This window comes from Capra hircus, chromosome 20 (assembly GCF_001704415.2).
Source record: "Capra hircus breed San Clemente chromosome 20, ASM170441v1, whole genome shotgun sequence".
In the NCBI taxonomy this organism is placed as follows: domain Eukaryota; kingdom Metazoa; phylum Chordata; class Mammalia; order Artiodactyla; family Bovidae; genus Capra; species Capra hircus.
The window spans coordinates 23,492,901-23,512,353 of NC_030827.1; the positions used below are offsets into that span (position 1 = coordinate 23,492,901).

At 39.2% G+C, this 19,453-nt stretch overlaps 1 protein-coding gene across 5 annotated transcripts in view; it reads left to right on the top strand.

Annotated features, from left to right (window-relative positions):
* The window catches only part of SLC38A9 (solute carrier family 38 member 9), a 93,860-nt gene continuing 75,000 nt past the window's right edge, over positions 594 to 19,453 (top strand). The window contains exons 1-2 of one of the 5 annotated variants that reach the window (XM_013972787.2): positions 594 to 1,069; positions 13,538 to 13,684. In XM_013972787.2, the coding sequence (XP_013828241.1) occupies positions 13,572 to 13,684 (113 nt within the window). In that variant the 5' untranslated portion in view covers positions 594 to 1,069; positions 13,538 to 13,571. The other 4 variants (XM_013972786.2, XM_005694697.3, XM_005694698.3 and 1 more) reach the window with 4 other exon arrangements.

Consider the following 19,453-nt stretch of genomic DNA (forward strand, 5'->3'; position numbering starts at 1 on the left):
AGAGCTTAGGTATCACCATATGCTTTTCAGAAGGCTTACCTTAAGCTGACTTTTAATAACAAGCACAATAATTTTACTTAGTTGTATGTTTATTTGGGGTGGCTCTGGGAGAAAGTTAGGGATGGGGAGAGGGTGCTTAAAATCCTCCCAAATCCCCTTTCCGGCTAGTGAGTAATTTGACAACACGTTAAAAATTTAAAAAAAAGAAAAAGAAAAAGCCTAAATGTCTAGACAAGGAAGGAAAAGTGCCAATCCAACAATTTTCTTTTTTCAAACCAGCTTCCCTTGGTATCCATAGGGTTCAAGCACGTGATGAGAGTACAGAGCATCAGCCAGAACATCGTGAGATGAGAGACAGTGGGAAGTCTGCCCTAGATGGAAATATCACATCAGCCCTTTCTCAGTGGCCTCCGGGGTGGTACCGACTGCAGGAGATCGCGTCCCTCCGCTTCGACGCCTTAAGGGCCTCGGACAGACAAGAGACTCCAGCGCGGACGTCAGGCGGCTGGGGGAAGCGATTTGCCTAACCGGGTCGCCGGTCTTTCTGAAGCCCAAGCCCAAGCAAAAGCCGAAGCTGAAGAGGGAGGGTTGGGCTCTGCGGCGGGAGGCGTGTTGGCTGTCGCAGAGTCCTCTGGGAGTTGTAGTCCGCGAAGGCGGGAGGTTTGACTGCGGCTGCCGGCTTGGTGCTCTTAGAACTCCATCCCCCGCCGGCCCCCGCGACCTAGGCCTTTGCCTTTTCCTGTCCAGGGAACCAAGAAGCCTCGCTGTGGCAAGTTGAGAAGCTTGGGGAAGGGGTGTCCTCCTTGCCGCCAAACGCTCTGAGCTTCTGGGCTTGGCCTGCTCAGGTAGAGCACGTTGCGGGTTTTGCAAACTCACCTCCGGGGAAGTAGCGGAGGGAACAGGGGAGAAGCGGCCTGAACGACTGAGCTTGCATCGGAGCGGGATGTCACCGGGGAAGTTCTTTGGTGAAACGCGCCGGAAAGGTGGCTTCTTGCGGGAGCGGTGAGGCCAAAGCTGGGGCCTGTGGAGTCCTGTCCGGAGGGCCGGCGCGCGCTCCTGCAGGGTTCGGGTGCGAGCAAAGCAGGGGACTCAGTCCGTGGCTGGGAGAACTCGAGGGGCTGTGGGAGTCGTATCTGCCCGGGCCTTAAGGAAAAGGCACGGTTACAGTGGGTGAACACCCAGGTGAGAAGAGGGAGGCGGAGAATTGGCAGAATTATAGGAATGGGAGTAGGAGAGAGCTAGAGAGGGGAGGTGGGGGGGAAACCCCTTTGATGCCTTGATGCGGTCCTAACCTCAGATGGCGGGGGTGAGGGGTGGGGAGTGAGGGCTAGACCAGTAAGTCCTTGTCACTCTTCTCCCCAAACCCCACCCCCGGCTCGATTGTGAGAGCTAGTGCCCTGATAGTAGGTGGCTTGACATCTTCCTGTCTTAGAATAACAGCTAGAAGGGGTCTTTGAGAGTTGCTATCAAGTGCGTTGAGACTTTCCAGATGAGGAAAGTCAGGCCCACCGAGATGAAGAAATTGACTCGCTCACCACCAGACAACCAGTTATTGACCAGCTTGACTGAAACCTAATTTTCATGACTCTCAAGCCTTGCCTTAATCTATTGCTGCGATCAGTAGATTAGCAAACTCTAACCTGTTCCCCCTTCTTTTATCTTTTTACTCTGTCATATGCAAGGTAACCAGGCAACCCCTGAAGGGAAAGAAAGGCTTTAAACCCCAATGCGTGAGTGCAAAGTCTGCCTCAGTCGTTTCAGACTCTGCGACCCTATGGTCCGTAACCTGCCAGGCTCCTCTCTCCATGGGATTCTGCAGGCAAGAATACTGGAGTGGGTAGTCATGCCCTTCCCTCTCTTGCATTGGCCGGCGGGTTCCTTACCACTAGGGCCACCTGGGAAGCCTTTAAACTTTTCAATAGGTTAAAGAAACCTTGTTTTAACTTGAACAAAATCTCCTTGCATCACAAACATCTACAAACTTCATGTTAAGATGACAGATCAGTAGCAAACTAAAATGTAACTAATAGATTCTTTGACTGGAAGAAAATAAATAAAGTTCACCTTTCCCACTGTGTGCCCACTAGAGCTCTGAGAACCTTTAGCCTTTGATTTCTTCTCTCAATCTTAAATGTTGCATATCTTAGTTACATACATAAAAGTAGTTGCTGTTCATTGTGATTTTCATAATAACCTGAATAGTTACAATAAAGGATAAACAGCATAGGAGGATGGGAATGCATGAATTACAAATTAAAATAATGATTTATAGTATTTTTTTTTAAGGAGATATGACCATAAAAGTAAAAAAAAAAAAAAAAAAATCCTTTAAGAGGTTAAAAATCTCTACCAGGCCAGCATTTTATAATACACTTAAATTTAAGTCCTTTACCAGTATTCTTTCTTTCTTCCTCCCTAAACATAACTTTAGAGCATTTATAATAGCGTTCCCTATTGTAGAAGGAGAGGTTCTTTGGTGCTACTGCATTGTTTTAACTGGTAATTTCTTTATTAAACTACATTCTCTTCCAGCACTGTCAGATTTACACCTCTTGAAGGATTTGTTGATCCAACTGTCACATTAGAATTTAAATATTATAGCTCCTGTCAGTTGACCATTAAGCAATTCATAAGGAAGAGGTTTGGATAAGTCCAAACTGGACTTTATAGCAGTTATAGACTTACGATACATAGAAGAACATACATATACATAACAAAACTGCTTTTACCAAGCTGCCTTTTTAATCATATGATTCCATTTGCTTTTTTTAAAAAATATTTATTTATTTATTTGGCTGCATCAGGTCTTAATTGCGGCATGTGGGATGTTTTATTTGTGGCATGTGGAATCTAATTCCATGACCAGGGATCGAACCCAGGCCTCTTGCATTGGGAACACAGATTCTTAGCCACTGGACCAACGGTAAAGTCCCCCATTTGCTTTTATATTGGCATGCTGGATAGGTGTGTAAACTATGACCAAACTTGGCCCACTGCCAAATGTATTTATTTTTTATGTAGTTTTACTGGAATACAGCCATGCTTACTCATTTATATATTGTCTTTTGTGCTACAAGGCAAAGTTGAATAGTTGCACAGACTGTATGGCTGGCAAGGCCTAAAATATTTACTATCTGGCCATTTACAGAAAAAAAAAATTATCAACCCCCAGCCTGGTAAACTGAATATAAATGTACTATCTAAAACTCTACCCTATGCATAAGTATTAGTAAATAGTAATTCTCACTCATAAATACTTATATGGTGGATTCATAATCCACTTCTTTGGGCAAAAGCCAGTGCCTGTTATTGCAGATTGTTGCTAGCATCTTGGCGTATATATTGAGTTGGCCAATATATTTGGTGGTTTTATGTAAGGTACTGTAGTAGTGCTTTGTTGTTTTTAACTTCATTTAAAACAGTTCTGTTAAGATTGTATTGTAACAGCTGTCATATCAGTGTGCATTAAAAAAAAATTCATCAAAATTGGTGAATTTTTGTGTAGCTTTTTTAATATTGAAGATGGAAGGAAAGAAGCAACATTTTTGGCATTTTATGCTTTATTATTTCAAGAAAGGTAAAAAGGCAACTGAAACACAAGAAGGAACTTGTGCAGTGTTTAGAGAAGGTGGCATGACTGATCAAATGTGACAAAAAATGGTTTGTGGTTTGTACTGGAGATTTCTTTCTTTATTTATGGCTGTGCTAGGTCTTTGTTGCTGTGTGGGCTTTCCTGTAGTTGCATAGAGGAGGGGCTACTGTCTAGTTCCAATGCATGGGCTTCTCATTGCGGTGCTTCTCTTGTTGTGGAACACAGGCTCTAGGGTGCACGGGCTTCAGTAGTTGCAGCACATGGGCTCAGCGGTTGTGCCTCCCAGCCTTTAGAGCACAGTCTTGGTAGTTGTGGCGCATGAACTTAGTTGCCCAGTGGCACGGGAACTCTTCCCAGACCAGGGTTCAAACCTGTGTCCCTTGCATTGGCAGGTGGCCTCTTTAATCATTGAGCCATCAAGGAAGTACGGTACTGGAGATTTCTTGTTGGATGATGTTCTACCGTCAGGTAGACCAGTTGAAGTTGAGAGTGATCAAATCGAGACACTAATTGAGAACAGTCAACTTTATATCATGAGGGAAATAGCCAACATACTCAGAATATCCAAATCAAGCATTGAAAATCATTTGTACCAGCTTGGTTGTGTTAATTGCTTTGATGTTTGGGTTCCATGTTAGTTAAGCAAAAAAAACCTTGACCATATTTCTGCATTCAATTCTCTATTTAATGAAAATTCCATTTTTAAAACAAATTGTGATGGGCAATAAAAATTGGATACCATACAGTAATGTGGAATGGAAGAGATCATGGGGCAAGTGAAATGAACTACCACCAACCACACCAAAGGTTGATCTCCATTCAGAGAACATGATGTTGTATATATGGTGGGATTGGAAGGGAGGTCTCTACTATGAGCTCCTTCTGGAAAACAGAACTATTAATTCCAGCAAGTACTGCTCCCCATTTGACCAACTGAAAGCAGCACTCAAAGAAAAGAATCTGGTATTAGTCAACAGAAAACACATAGTCTTCCATCAAGATAACGCAAGACTGCATATTTCTTTGATGACCAGACAAAAACTGTTACAGCTTGGCTGGGAAGGTCTGATTCATCCATGGTATTCACCAGACACTGCATCTTCAGATTTCCATTTATTTCAGTCCTTCCAAAATTCTCTTAATGGAAAATTTTCAATTCCCTGAAAGATTGTAAGAAACACCTGAAACAGTTTCTTGCTCAAAAAGATAAACAGTTTTGGGAAGATGGAATTGTAAAATTGCCTGAAAAATGTCAGAAGGTAGTGGAAAAAAAATGGTGAATGTTGTTGTTCAGTCACTAAGTTGTGTCCCACTGTTTGCAACCCCTTGGACCCCTGGGCAGCAGCATGCCTGGCATCCCTGTTCTTCACTATTTCCTGGAGTTTCCTCAAGCTCATGTCCATTGAGTCTGTGATGCCATCTAACTATCTCATCCTCTGCTGCCCCTTCTCCTCCTGCCTTCAGACTTTCCCAGCAACAGGGTGTTTTTCGCGATGAGTCAGCTCTTTGCATCAGGTGGCCAGAGTATTGGAGCTTCAGCTTCAGCATCAGTCCTTTCAATGAATGTTCAGGGTTGATTTCCTTTAGGATTGACTGGTTTGATCTCCTTCCTGTCCAAGGGACTCTCAAGAGTGTTCTCCAGCACCACAATTGAAAACATCAGTTCATTGGCACTCAGCCTTATCTATGATCCAACTCTCACATCCGTACATGACTATTGTAAAGACCATAGCTTTGACTATATGGACCTTTGTTGGTAAAATGATGTCCCTGCTTTTTAATATGCTGTCTAGGTTTGTCATAGCTTTCCTTCCAAGGAACAAACGTCTTAATTTTGTGGCTGCAATCACAGTCCACAGTGATTTTGCAGCCCAAGGAAATAAAATCTGCCGCTGCATCTACTTTTCCCCCGTCTACTTGCCATGAAGTGATGAGACCAGATGCCATGATCTTTGTTTTTTGAATGTTGAGCTTTCAGCCAGCTTTTTCATTTCCTTTTTTTTTCCACCTTCCTCAAAAGACTCTTTAGTTCCTCTTCACTTTCTGTTATTAGAGTAGTTTCATCTGCATATTGGTGAATATGTTGTTCAATAAAGTTCTTGGTGAAAATGATGAAAAATGTGTCTTCTGTTTTTGTTTTAAAACTTCAGGAACTTTTTGGCCAACCCAGTACTATAAATTTGCTTTCTCAAAGAACTGTGAAAGGAAGTTTCTGAACCTGGAGTGGAAAGGACTGACATTCTTTGAAATATGGTGATGCTCACAGTTAATACCTTTTAAAAGACGTTACAGGAGCTTCCTTTTGTTGTTCTCTATGTTCTTTTTATAGAGATAATGTTTCAGCATAGGTATTAGCAAGCAAGTTATTAATAAGCTGTTTTTGTCTTGAGACCCCATACTAAAAGCAATCTTAAGTGATTAAGGGCTCATTATTAAATGACTTATCTTTGACATTAATCTTGCATCTGGGACTTTGTTTTAAAGGTCAGAGGACTGAATGAAATAGAAGTGAGTATGTCTGTTTATGTCATTTTGTGTATTTAATTTCCTGTATTAGTGTTAGTCTATGACAAAAATAATACTTTGGAATATTTAACAGTTTAGTCAATCATTGATAGCACTATCCTGTGTTACCATCTAAGTAATATTAGCTATGAAACTCCAGTTCACCTCTCAACCTAGTTCATCAGATTTTAAGATATCTTATAGTTCTCATCAAGACTTTCAAAAAAGATATTAAATTTCCTTTGAGACAGCTTTCTGGGGGAGTTTAAAGTTGAGGCAACTGAAAATTATCAATTTTCTTACAATTCTTCATATTTTTTTGAATATTATAAATCTCTGAAAGGCACTGGGAACTTTGAATTTGAACTTTGAACTCATTCATGATTTATTTTAAGTCATTGAAATAATCAGTCCTTCATAATTTCCTCAACCGTGATTACTACTTTTTGTTAAGGCTGACTGAAATTTAAGAACCTTTCTAGATTTTCCTCTTTTCTGATTTCCTAACATTCAGTAAAGAGTGAAAGTATCATCTCTGGGAGTTAAAAGAATCCTGTTTGTCAATTCAGCCCATCCTAGTTCAGTTTAGGAACCAATACAGTGGAGAGCATTGGTTAGCAAAATAAGTCAGAAGTGTAACCCTGTATTTCCACCCTTGTTTAAGCAGGTAACTTTTTTCCCTGCTCTGACTTGGTTATTAACTTTTCCTCTGTTTCACTGCTGCTAGAAGGATTATTGCTGCCTAAGGAAATACCTAGGGCTTCTCTGGTGACTCAGTAAATATTCTGTCTGCAATGCGGGAGATTCAGGTTGGATCCTGGATTGGGATGATCCCCTGGAGGAGAAAATGGCTACCTACTCCAGTATTCTTGCCTGGAGAATTCCATGGGCAGAGGAACCTGGTGAGCTATAGTACATGGGGTCACAAAGAGTCAGATATAGTAAGGAAATGCCTAGGGTTTCCCTGGTAGCTCAGATAGTAAAGAATCTGCCTTCAACATAAGAGACCTAAGTTCAATCCGTGGATTGGGATGATCCCGTGGAGAAGAGAATGGCTACCCACTCCAGTATTCTTGCCTGGAAAATTCCATGGACAGAGGAGCCTGATGAGCTATAGTCCATGGGGTCACAAAGAGTCAGATATGATTGAGCGACTAACACCTACTTACTAAGGAAATATGTAGAGTTTCCCTGGTGGCTCAGTGGTTACGAATCCGCCTGCCAATGCAGGAGACCCAGGTTCAGCCCCTTGGTCAGGAAGATCCCTTGGAGAAGGAAATAGCAAACTACTCCAATATTCTTGCCTGGGAAATCCCATGAGCAGAGGAGCCTATTGGACTACTGTCCATTGGGTCACAAAAAAGTCAGACACAACTCAGCAACTAAACAACAAAGTGTTCCATTGTACGTATATACCACATCTTCTTTATCCATTCATTCATCTGTTGATGGACACAGGGTTGCTTCCATGTCTTAGCAGTTATAAGTAATGCTGCTCTAACCATTGGGGTACCTGCATCTTTTTGAATTAACATTTTCTTTTCTCTTTTTCCGGATATATACCCAGAAGTGGAATTGATGAGTCATATGGTAGTTCTTTTTTAGTTTTTCTGAGAAATAGCCATACTGTTTTCCACAGTGGTTGCACCAATTTACATTCCCACCAACAGTGTATAAGGGTTCCCTTATATCCACATACTCACCAAGACTTGTTATTTCTTACCTTTTTGATGATAACCATTCTAATGGGTGTGAGGTGATATCTAATTATGGTTTTGAATTTCCCTGATGATTAATGATATTGAGCATCTTTTCCTGTGCTTGTTGGCCATCTGTATGACTTTATAAAATGTCTATCGAGGTCTTCCGCCCATTTTTAACTTGGGTTATTTGGTTTTTTCATTGAGTTGTATGAGCTGTTTATATATTTTGAATTTTGACCCCTTATCAGTCATACCATAAGCAAATATTTTCTCCCATTTAGTACACTGCCTGTTTTGTCACTGGTTTCCTTCATGTTCTGCAAAAGCTTTTAAGTCTGATTAGGTCATATTTATTTTTGCTTTTATTTCTTTTGCTTTAGCATTTGTTGTTCAGTTGCTCAGCCATGTCCAACTCTTTGTGACCCCATGGACTGCAGCTTGCCAAGCTTCCCCGTCCTTCACCACCTCCCCAAGTTTGCTCAATTGATTCAGTGATGCCATCCAGCCATCTTGTCCTCTGTCATCCCCTTCTCCTTGCTTTAGCATACAGATTAAAAAATCCTGTGATTTATGTTAGCATGTTCTGCTTATGTTTTCCTCTAGGAGTTTTATAGTTTCCAATCTTATATTAGGTCTTTAATCCATTTTGAGTTTATTTTTGTATTTGGTGTGAGAAAATGTTCTAATTTCATTCTTTTACATGTAGTTCAGTCCAGTTTTCTGAGCACCACTTTTTGAAAAAACTCTTTTCTCCATTGTATATTCTTGCCCCCTTTGTCATAGATTAATTGACTAAAAGTGCATGGGTGTATTTCTGTGCTTTCTATCCTGTTTATTTGATCTATTTGTCTGTTTTTGTGCCTATGTCATAGTTTTGATTTTTATTATTGTTTGTTTTTATAGCTTTGAAGTATAGTCTGATGTCAAAGAATATTATTCTTTTAACTCTGTTCTCTTTCTCAAGATTATTTTGTCTATTCAGGGTCTTTTGTATTTCCATACAAATTTTAAAATTATTTTTCTCTAGTTCTGTGAGAAAGGCCCTTGGTATTTTAATAGTGATTGCACTGAATCTGTAGATTGCCTTGGGTAGTATGGTCATTTTAGCAGTATTAATTCTAACCCATGAACATGGTATATCTTTTCATCTATTTGTGTCATTTTCAATTTCTTTCATCAGTGGCTTGTAGTTTTCCAAGTACAGGTCTTTTGCCTCCTTAGATAAGTTCATTTCTAGATTTTTTATTCTTTTTTGATGCAATGGTACATGGACTTATTTTCTTAATTTCTCTTTTGAGTAATTCATTATTAGTGTGTAGAATTAACAACAGATTTCTATATATTAATTTTGTATACTGCAGCTTTACTGAATTCATCAGTGATATCTGGTGGTTTTCTGGTGGCAGTGTAGGATTTTCTGTATATAATGGAGCTTCCTTTATAGGTTATTATCCTTTTCCCCTTTGCTACCTTTAACATTTTTTCTTTGTGATTCACTTCTGACAGTTTTTTGTTGTTATTTTTTATGGCTTTATTGGGTTTTCATTGCTGCATGGGCTTTCTTTAGCTGCAGTGAGCATGAACTGCTCTCTAGTTGTGGTACAAGGGCTTCTCATCACTGTGGCATGCATGCCTGGGCACGTGGGGTTCAGTGGTTGTGGCTTCCAGAATAGAGCACAGTCTCAATAGTTGTGGCCCACAAGCTTAGTAGCTCTTTGGCATGTGGGATCTTCCTGGATCAGGGATGGAACCCATGTCTCGTGCATTGGCAGACGGATTCTTTACCACTGAGCCACCAGGGAAGCCCCTTTTGACAGTTTTAATATAATGCGTATTAGAGAAAATCTTTTTGCATTGAGGTAATTAGATGTTCTCCTAGCTTCATAGCCTTGTATATCCAGTTCTTACCACAGGCTTGGGAAATTCTCAGCTATTATTTCTTTAAATAAACTCTGTTCCCTTCTCTCTTTTCTGGGATACCCAATGTCCTAATGTTGTCCTTCCTAAAAGAGTCAGTCAGGTCTTGTAGAATTTTGTGATTTAAAAAAATATCTTATTTCTCTTCCTCTCCTACTGGTATTATTTCTAGATTTCTATCTTCAAGCCTGCCGATTCTGTCTTTTATCCAGTCTGCTCTATTTCCATTGCTTTGTAATTCATTCTTCATTTCATTTACTGAATTCTTCAGCTCTAGAATTTTCATTTCTTTCTATTTTTAGAGTTTAAATCTCTTTGTTAAAGTATTACTTCTGTTCATTAATTTTATTCCTAAGCTCATTGAATCTGCCTTTCTGAGTTTTCTTGTAGTTTGTTGAGTTTCTTCCTGACAAATATTTTGAATCTGTTTCAGTTAGGTCATAATATTTCATTACTTTACATTTATTTTCTGGAGAAGTGTCATTTTGTAGTGCAGTGTTACTATGGTTCATGGTGCCTGATGAGCTGTTTCTCCACAGACAAATTTCAAGTGGCAAACACCTTTTTTGCTTGATTATAACAGATTCAATAGATTAGAAATTAGAGGCCTTTCTTCTGTTTTCCAGCAAGTGGTGCACAATCTTTTGCTTTCTGTTACCTGAGCTACCTGTAGTTGTATTTGAATCTTCACTCTCCATCCTCCATCACCTCTGTTAGCAGTGTTACCCTGAGCACTCATTTTGGCGTCTTGTGCCTCCTGGGTTGTTGGTGCCTTGCCTTCTGCTATAGCTGGGATGGTGGTCTCTTAAATCATATCCAGGGTCTCCTGAATTACAGGCTCTGCCGTTGCAGGGGGAGGGAGAAGAGAGAGAAGAGCCAGGATTGCAGGGCATCTATGCTGGGTGCAGTGTTGTAAGTTTCTCTGTCTTGGCCTCTGTGTTTGCGGAGTCGTGTGCCCACCTCCCCTGCTGCCAGCCAGTCTTTTGGGGCTGCAGTCTCGGCTGCTAGAGCTGGAGGGCTAGGATTACAGGCACCACCACCACTCTTCTCTTGGTTTCTCCCTCCCTCTGTTCCCCCCTCTTCTATATATTCTATCTAGTCTGCTCACTCTTAGATGTACAGATGTATGGAACTCTCCAGCATCCTAGTGTGTTGGGTGGAGGCAGTTTTGTTGTGTTACAGATGTTTTACTGGTTGTACTTTGAAGGGAAAAGATAAAGGTAGCTTTTTATTCCACCATGTTGCCAGCATCCTTTCTTCAACTTTTAAATACATCCATTGAGTTTAAAATTTTGGCTATTATGCTTTGTTTTATTATTTTTTTATTTGTTGTTATTTATCGGTGCCTAAGCGTTCACTCTGGTTCTTTTCAAACATGCTGTTACTTTTTGAAAATATCCACTTTTTCCTTTATTTGTTTAAAGGTAGGAAGCATAATTGTTTTATAATCTTATTCTGATAATAAGAACGTGGTTGAAACCTTTGTGAAACTATTTCTGCTGTTGCTTCTGGTTCTCACTAATAGCATTTTGTTTCTTTATATGCTGGTTTATTTTTGACAGTGTACTGTTCATTGTTCTTGAAAAATTGTTTGCAAGTCTCTTTTGAGGGCTAGGATCAGTGTTTTCTGGATCCTCAAAGAAAAGATTTACATTGGCTTCAGCCAGTTACCTATAAGCTCTACCAAGCAAGTAACCTGAAATTATGTTCACAGCTTTAAGTGTTCTTTGATCACCTTGCAAATCCATGAGGTACAGTTTGTAGTATATAATATTTCCCTCTACACAGACACACGCACAGACACATACAAACACACACACAGACACATACAAACACACACACAGGCTATGGTCAGTGTCAAGAAAACTTGTTTGCGATTCTCTTGTGAGGGAGTGAGGCACTTTTCAGTTCAGTTCAGTTCAGTCACTCAGTCATGTCCAACTCTTTGTGACCCCATGCACTGCAGCACACCAGGCCTCCCTTTCCATCACCAACTCCCAGAGGTTACCTAAACTCATGTCCATTGAGTCAGTGATGCCATCCAACCATCTCATCCTTTGTCGTCCCTTTCTCCTCCTGCCTTCAATCTTTCCCAGCATCAGGGTCTTTTACAATGAGTCAGCTCTTTGCATCAGGTGGCCAAAGTACTGGAGTTTCAGTTTCAACGTCAGTCCTTCCAATGAACACCCAGGACTGATCTCCTTTAGGATGGACTAGTTGGATCTCCTTGCAGTCCAAGGGACTCTCAAGAGTCTTCTCCAATACCACAGTTCAAAAGCATCAATTCTTCAGCGCTCAGCTTTCTTTACAGTCCAACTTTCACATCCATACATGACTACTGGAAAAACCATAGCCTTGACTAGATGGACCTTTATTGGCAAAGTAATGTCTCTGCTTTTTAATATGCTTTCTAGGTTGGTCATAACTTTCCTTCCAAGGAGTAAGGATCTTTTAATTTCATGACTGCTGTCACCATCTGCAGTGATTCTGAAACCCAAGAAAATAAAGTCAGCCACTGTTTCCCTATCTATTTGCCATGAAGTGATAGGACCAGTTGCCATGATCTTCGTTTTCTGAATGTTGAGCTTTAAGGCAACTTTTTCACTCTCCTCTTTCACTTTCAAGAGGCTCTTTGATTCCTCTTCACTTTGTGCCATAAAGGTGGTGTCATGTGCATATCTGAGGTTATTGATATTTCTCCCGGCAATCTTGATTCCAGCTTGTGCTTCATCCAGCCCAGCATTTCTCACGATGTGCATATAAGTTAAATAAGCAAGGTGATAATATACAGCCTTGATGTATTCCTTTTCCTATTTGGAACCAGTCTGTTGTTCCATGTCTAGTTCTAACTGTTGCTTCCTGACCTGCATACAGATTTCTCAAGAGGCAGGTCAGGTGGTCTGGTATTCCCATCTCTTGAAGAATTTTCCAGTTTATTGTGATCCACACAGTCAAAGGCTTTGGCATAGTCAATCAAGCAGAAATAGATGTTTTTCTGGAGCTTTCTTCTTCAGTGATCCAGCTGGATGTTGGCAATTTGATCTCTGGTTCCTCTGCCTTTTCTAAAACCAGCTTGAACATCTGGAAGTTCACGGTTCACATATTGTTGAAGCCTGACTTGGAGAATTTTGAGCATTACTTTGCTAGCATGTGAGTTCAGTGCAATTGAACATTCTTTCAATGTAGTTTGAACATTCTTTGGCATTACCTTTCTTTGGGATTTCTTCCTGTTAACTCCTAATCTGATGGTGAAGTGCTCTGTAGTCACAGCTGTATGGGAAGTAGGGATAGGCGGTGATTTCTTACTATACTCATTCCTTACTTTGGATGAATTCTGGGGTTTGTCTTTTATTTCCCTACTATACCACAAGATCTTGAAAACCCCAGCAGAGTTTCTCCTGGCACAGCACATACCTTCAGAATGGAACAAACTTGTTCGAGCTACTTACTTTCTAGGTTCCTTAATTTCACCTACAAATGACCTGCATTTCCTTACTATTTTCAAAAAAAATTTTTTAATATTTTTTGCAGTATTTTTCAGTTGTTTTCTGCAGGAAAATGAGCCCAAATAGCCTAATCTGTTTTATTACTGGAAATGGATTGCCTTGCTTCTTTTTTTATTAAGCTGAAAAATAAGTAGTAACTTCTTTTCAACTTAGCAAGTTTCTGATAATGTAAGTGTTTTAGACATATATCTCATTAAGATATCTTCAGCAAATTCCTGTGTTTATTTCTTACACATGAAAATGTATTACCTATCAGTAGTAAAATAGTTCTTATATTAAACTTTAAATTATTTCTCTTTTCTGATTTATTACAGGACTGACTTCTTAAGTACTTAGAGTCTGAGAAAAATGGCAAATATGGATAGTGATTCTAGGCATCTTCTCATCCCTGAGGGAGATCATGAAGTAAATTCTGGACCTATGAATATCCAGTTTGATTCATCAGATATAAGATCTAAAAGGTAAGTGTTTAAAATAAAACATTTATTTCATAATTAAGACTTTTAGTTATTAAAATAGAAGTCATTATAACCAAATATATAGAGATTTTATTATAAAATATCTAATTTCTTACAGGCTCTGTATGTTTGTATATAAAAGGGAATATATATGAATATATTTTCTCACTTATATTTGACTTTTTAGACTAAACTCCATATCTCTGTCAGGGATGGCTGAGGTAAATTTTATGAAGTAATATGCATGTAACTCATTTAACAAATACATATTGATTGTCTGATCTGTGCAACGTATTATGCAAAGTCAGGCTTCCCAAAGTGGCTCAATGTTAAAGAATCCACCTGCCAGTGTAGGAGATGTAGGTTCGACCCCTGGGTCGGGAAGATCTCCTAGAGGAGGAAGTGGCAACCCACTCCAGTATTCTTGCCTGGAGAATCCCGTGGACAGAGGATCCTGACGGGCTACAGTCCATGGGGTTGCAGAGTTAGACATGACTGAGCAACTGAGCGCAAGTATGGGAAGTGCTGGGAATAGAACAGTAAAAATAATTCATAATCTTTACCTTCTGTGAGTTTAAATTCCAGCAGATAGTTTAATTTTATTTCATCCCTTACCTTGACAATCCGAAAGAATCCATTAAAAAATTATTATAAATGCAATTTATAATAGCAATTTATAAAAAAACAATTCAGTAAGGTGGTTGTTTACAAAATAGGCAAAAATCAATAGCATTCTAATAAGAAAATATAATGGAGGAAAAGATAAAATACATAGGAATAGCCTTAAGAATGTGCAAAATCTATATGAGAGAAACTCTAAAATACTGAAATAACAGCAGAGTGTTTATTCAAATCTGAGACGCTGATTAAAAGTTGTACTGATTTTGGTGGTTCTTTTTTTTTTTAATATAAAACTAACATAAACTGCTGTCCATACCTCTGATGCAACAATTTCTTAGAACTTAGAATTTTATTTTTGTACTTACTAGAATTCTAGTGCGATTACAAAATCAAAAATATAAACAAAATATATCGGTTAAGATATTACAAATCTGATTCTTCACATAGTCTGATTCTTCTGAATCACTTTTTGACTTGCAGTCATCAAAAATCATTATTTTTTCCTGCTCACACCAAATTGTCCTTATTACCATTAAGAGCATTGATAGTGTAGTATTTCTTGAAAGAATTTTCTTCCAAATCACTGATACTTTTTCGTTTTGATGCTTGTACTTGCCTGATATTACCAGAAGGTGTCACAGAAAGCTTTCTAACAACACTATGGCTCATATTTATTCCTTGCTGCTGCTGCTGCTGCTGCTGCTGCTAAGTCGCTTCAGTCATGTCCGACTCTATGCAACCCCATAGACGGCAGCTCACCAGGATCCCCCGTCCCTGGGATTCTCCAGGCAAGAACACTGGAGTGGGTTGCCATTTCCTTCTCCAATGCATGAAAGTGAAAAGTGAATGGTCTTTAAATGGTTTGATCATTGAAATGACCACAGATGACCTGTCATGCCACCAGGAGCAGTTACTTTCATGACTGCCACCTGGCTGACAGTGATTAAAAGATGTCCTGGATTATTAGATGCATCCATATTTTAGAAAGGACTAAGTGTGTATTTTAGAGTTAATAAGATATTACATGTAACACAAAGGGATATTCTGTTCTTAGTAGGGAAGACTCTAAAATAGTGCCATGCTCTTTAAATTTTAACCCACAAAATTAATGTGATCTGCCCCTCACCAAAAAAAATGCCAGCAACCAATGCCAAAGTTTACATGGCCCAGCAGTTTCACTTCTAAACATTAATTTGCAATGTCAAATAGTATATGTACAGAGTTGTTTGATGCCCTGTTTCTTTATAATAGCAAAAGATTGAAAACAACAAAAATGTCTTTTCTTATAGGACTAGATAAATTATGGTGCCTTGATACAATGGAATATTTTTCACCCATTAAAAAGAAGGAAGTGACTTTATTACATATCAAAATGGAACAAGTCTTCAACTTATTTTGTTAAATGAAAAAAGTGACGTGCAGAGCAGTCAGTGTATATAGTATACTGCCATTTGGGTAAAGACATTAACAAGTTATATATAATGCAAATATGTATAAATGAGTCCAGGGGAGTAAATAGGAAACTGTAAGAGTGTTGTCTCCTCAGAAAGAAACAGTTTAAGTGGGACATGTGGCAGTTACTGTTAGGTAAATACCCAACTATTCAACAACCCCATCTATTCCTTGAACTTCTGTTTTCCAGTTTTCTCAAACTCTGTTTCCTCTTCCATTTCTCCCAGGATCTAGGGCTTTCTTACTCATCTCTCTGTGCCAGTTTTTCTCAGGGAATTCACTCAAAAATCCCCTCTAGACAATGCTTTGTAAATTATACTTTTTCTTCCTCCCCTTATTCACTATCACTTATCTATCCTATTCGTGCACAGCTCTATTGTCTGTTTAACGTGATGATGGCAAAAAATGCTGATTTTGTTAAGGCTGTAAGCAGTTTCCAATCCAGGAGATGAAAGAGAATTGGTTTAAACTATTCTTGATAATCCTGTTTCCATTTTCCAGATACTTAATTTTTTAGACTTTTTTAGCAGCTTGAGCAGTATGAAATTTATCACATGAGAAATATAGTGGCCATCAGAGAAGATAATGAAATGAATCTTGTAATTTTCACTTGTATGTTTCAGTATCAGTGAATAGAAGGACTAATGAATGCTGATTAAATGCTCAGAACTCTCTTGAAACCTCTGAATTCTATGATAAATAATTGACCACTGTGACGATAGAACATAGGTCATTAAAGTGCATTCTACTGCAATAGGTTGGCAGGAGTTCAAACAGTTCTCTGAGTATTTAACCATTTAGATTAAGTGGAAGTATGTTTTCTATAATGAAATTTGTCAAAATAAGAGGGAATCAACTATTTTCAATCATAGGATAACTCTAGGTAAGCATGTTTTAAGGAAGGCAAATTTTTATAGGAGTTTAGCAGTATTGAATGCTAATTTTCTTGTGAAATAATTTCAGGAACTTATTTGATGAGGGAAAAAAACAGGAATATCTTAAAATATTGTTATTTCTACTAAAATGTGGGTTATTTCATTTTATATACATAAATCTCAGATATACCATATTTTTTAATTTATTAACTTTGAAAAAATTAGTGTTAATTTAGCCTTATCTTCACATGTTTGTGAAATGATGAAGTATCATTTATACTTTTTTCTAGTATCAGTTCAGTTCAGTTCAGTCGCTCAATTGTGTCCAACTCTTTGCGACCCCATGAATCACAGCACGCCAGGCCTCCCTGTCCATCACCAGCTCCCGGAGTTCACTCAGACTCACGTCCATCGAGTCACTGATGCCATCCAGCCATCTCATCCTCTGTTGTCCCCTTCTCCTCCTGCCCCCAATCCCTCCCAGCATCAGTCTTTTCCAGTGAGTCAACTCTTCGCGTGAGGTGGCCAAAGTACACATTGCAGTAAATACAAAGGAGTTAAAATAGCATTTATCCTTGTGCTACCTGAAATCATCCTTCATATAGCCACATTTTGGGAAACCGTCTTCAGCTGTTAGAATATAAAAAATAATATTTGATACTTTAAGATTGCTTATTCTTAGTTTAATTTGTGGTTGACTCTGTCTCTTCCACTAGGTGGCACTCAAAATCATGTTCCAGTTCAAACAGAGAAATTTTAAGAAATGTTTGGGACTGAAAATGTGTTGGACCTGCTTATCATTTTGGTGGACTGGGGATCTGATTAGACTTAGGTAAATGAAGGAGCTTGTCACTGTAGAGGAACCATACATGTCACAAGCATTTGGATCATTTGGAGAATTTTTGCAAATTACACAAATCCACATTTCTCTGCATGCCTTGCCTCACCTCCCTTATTAGTTTTTCTTCTGGTTTGGGGTGAAGAATGTGGATAGGGGGACGGAGAGGTTTAGAAATCTCTTATACTGTATTTGATATATGCCATTGGCAGTCACTGACCTTAAGAGTTTGTTTTGCTGCTTTTCCCAGACTTTCTGGTAACCAGATATTAGAGCTGGTATTCAGGATTGCTTCATGCTCTGCTGCTGCTCTGGGATTATAACCTTTGGGAGTTGACCCTCCCAGCCAGCCTGAAACCAAATTGGGATTTGAACTTCCCTTTTTCAGTTTTCTCAAACTCTTGTTTCCTTTTCCATTTCTCCCAGGACCTAGGGCTTTCTTACTCATCTCTGTGTGCCCAGTTTTTCTCAGGGAATTCACTCAAAAATTCCCTCTAGACAATACTCCGTAAATTATACTTTTTTTCCTCCCCTTATTGATTAATGCTTTTCTATCCTGTTGGTGCCAGCTCTGTTGTCTGTTTAATGTTATGATGGCAAGCAATATGATGCGTCAAAGACCCAGTCTATTACTTTTTCATGACTATTTGCATTTTAATAAGGAGAATTCTAGAAATATAAAAGCCTAACCTAATCACTTTCATGCATTGGAGAAGGAAATGGCAACCCACTCCAGTGTTCTTGCCTGGAGAATCCCAGAGACGGGAGAGCCTGGTGGGCTACTGTCTCTAGGGTCTCACAGCGTCGGACACGACTGAAGCGACTTAGCAGCAGCAGCAGCAGCAACCTAAGGATTAGATTTTTCTAATAACATTTTAGGTACTCTGGTAAGCCAGTGAGGTAGCGGTAGATACTTAAAATAGGCAGTATTCTGGGTGCCCTTCAAAGATACCAAGCATGCTTATGGCCCTTATTTTTTTTAAGTGTTTATTTGTCTGCCCATGTGCAAACTGGCCTCTCTCACTTTCATCTGTCATTAATACTGTCACTAAATAGCAACCTGAATTGACTCTTTTTGTTATCTGTGGTCCGAGAGAGAGAGAGCAAGTGAGCGAGAGCGAGCAAGCACATAACAAAGTGAAGTGTTTACCTATTAACGTGTCCTAGGCCAACAACAGTGATTGGAAATGATTATTTGATTATTGAGGCTCAGTTGTTTCATAGTTGGGGATTTATACAGATCTAGTAAAGTAGTGTTTCCAGGAGTGTTGGTTTCCAGAGCTGTGTAATTGGATTTTGAGGAACTTGCCATCTATGTTAAATAGGCAGGACCAGGGCCCTTGACCATGTATCAGTGCCCTGGAGCTGAGGACCAGTTTTCTGGTTGTATGTTTTATCTTTTGTTCCCTTCCCTCTCCTTCCTCCTTTCTCCTTTCTTCTTGCCTCTCTTCTTTTCTCTCCCTCTTTTGTCTTCTTCTCTCCCCTCTCTTCTCCCTACTTTCCACCATTATTTTTCTCCAGTGGAACTCTTTTTGCTAAATGCTTAAAGAGGGCAATCCTGGCCTTGGGTTTAGAGATGCTTTAAGTCTAACTATGGACTTTGTTAGAATGGTATCTTATTTCAAGATTCATTGGAACTTTTTTATTCTCTCCAGTTCATAGGTTCTTTTACTTCTGCCAGTCTTTCCAGATGTCTTTGTTTGCTTAACTGTCCTTTTGCATTTATATCTGCTTTCCTGAGGTGCTTCCGTTTCTTTCCCTAGATCTGTCTGTCTTATCTGATTTTGCTGTATCTTCCCTTGCCTGCAAACTAGTTCTTTATTTTCTTCCCTTTCTTTCTCCCTCATTAACATTATTTGGACAAATCTGAAGAAAGAGGGAGCCTAATAATGGAGTGTGACTGGTGCTTGTTAGGGCCAGTCAATCAAGTGTGTTTTGTTGGGAGAAAAGGGTATGAAGAGTTGGCCTAGCATTTTTCTCTATCTA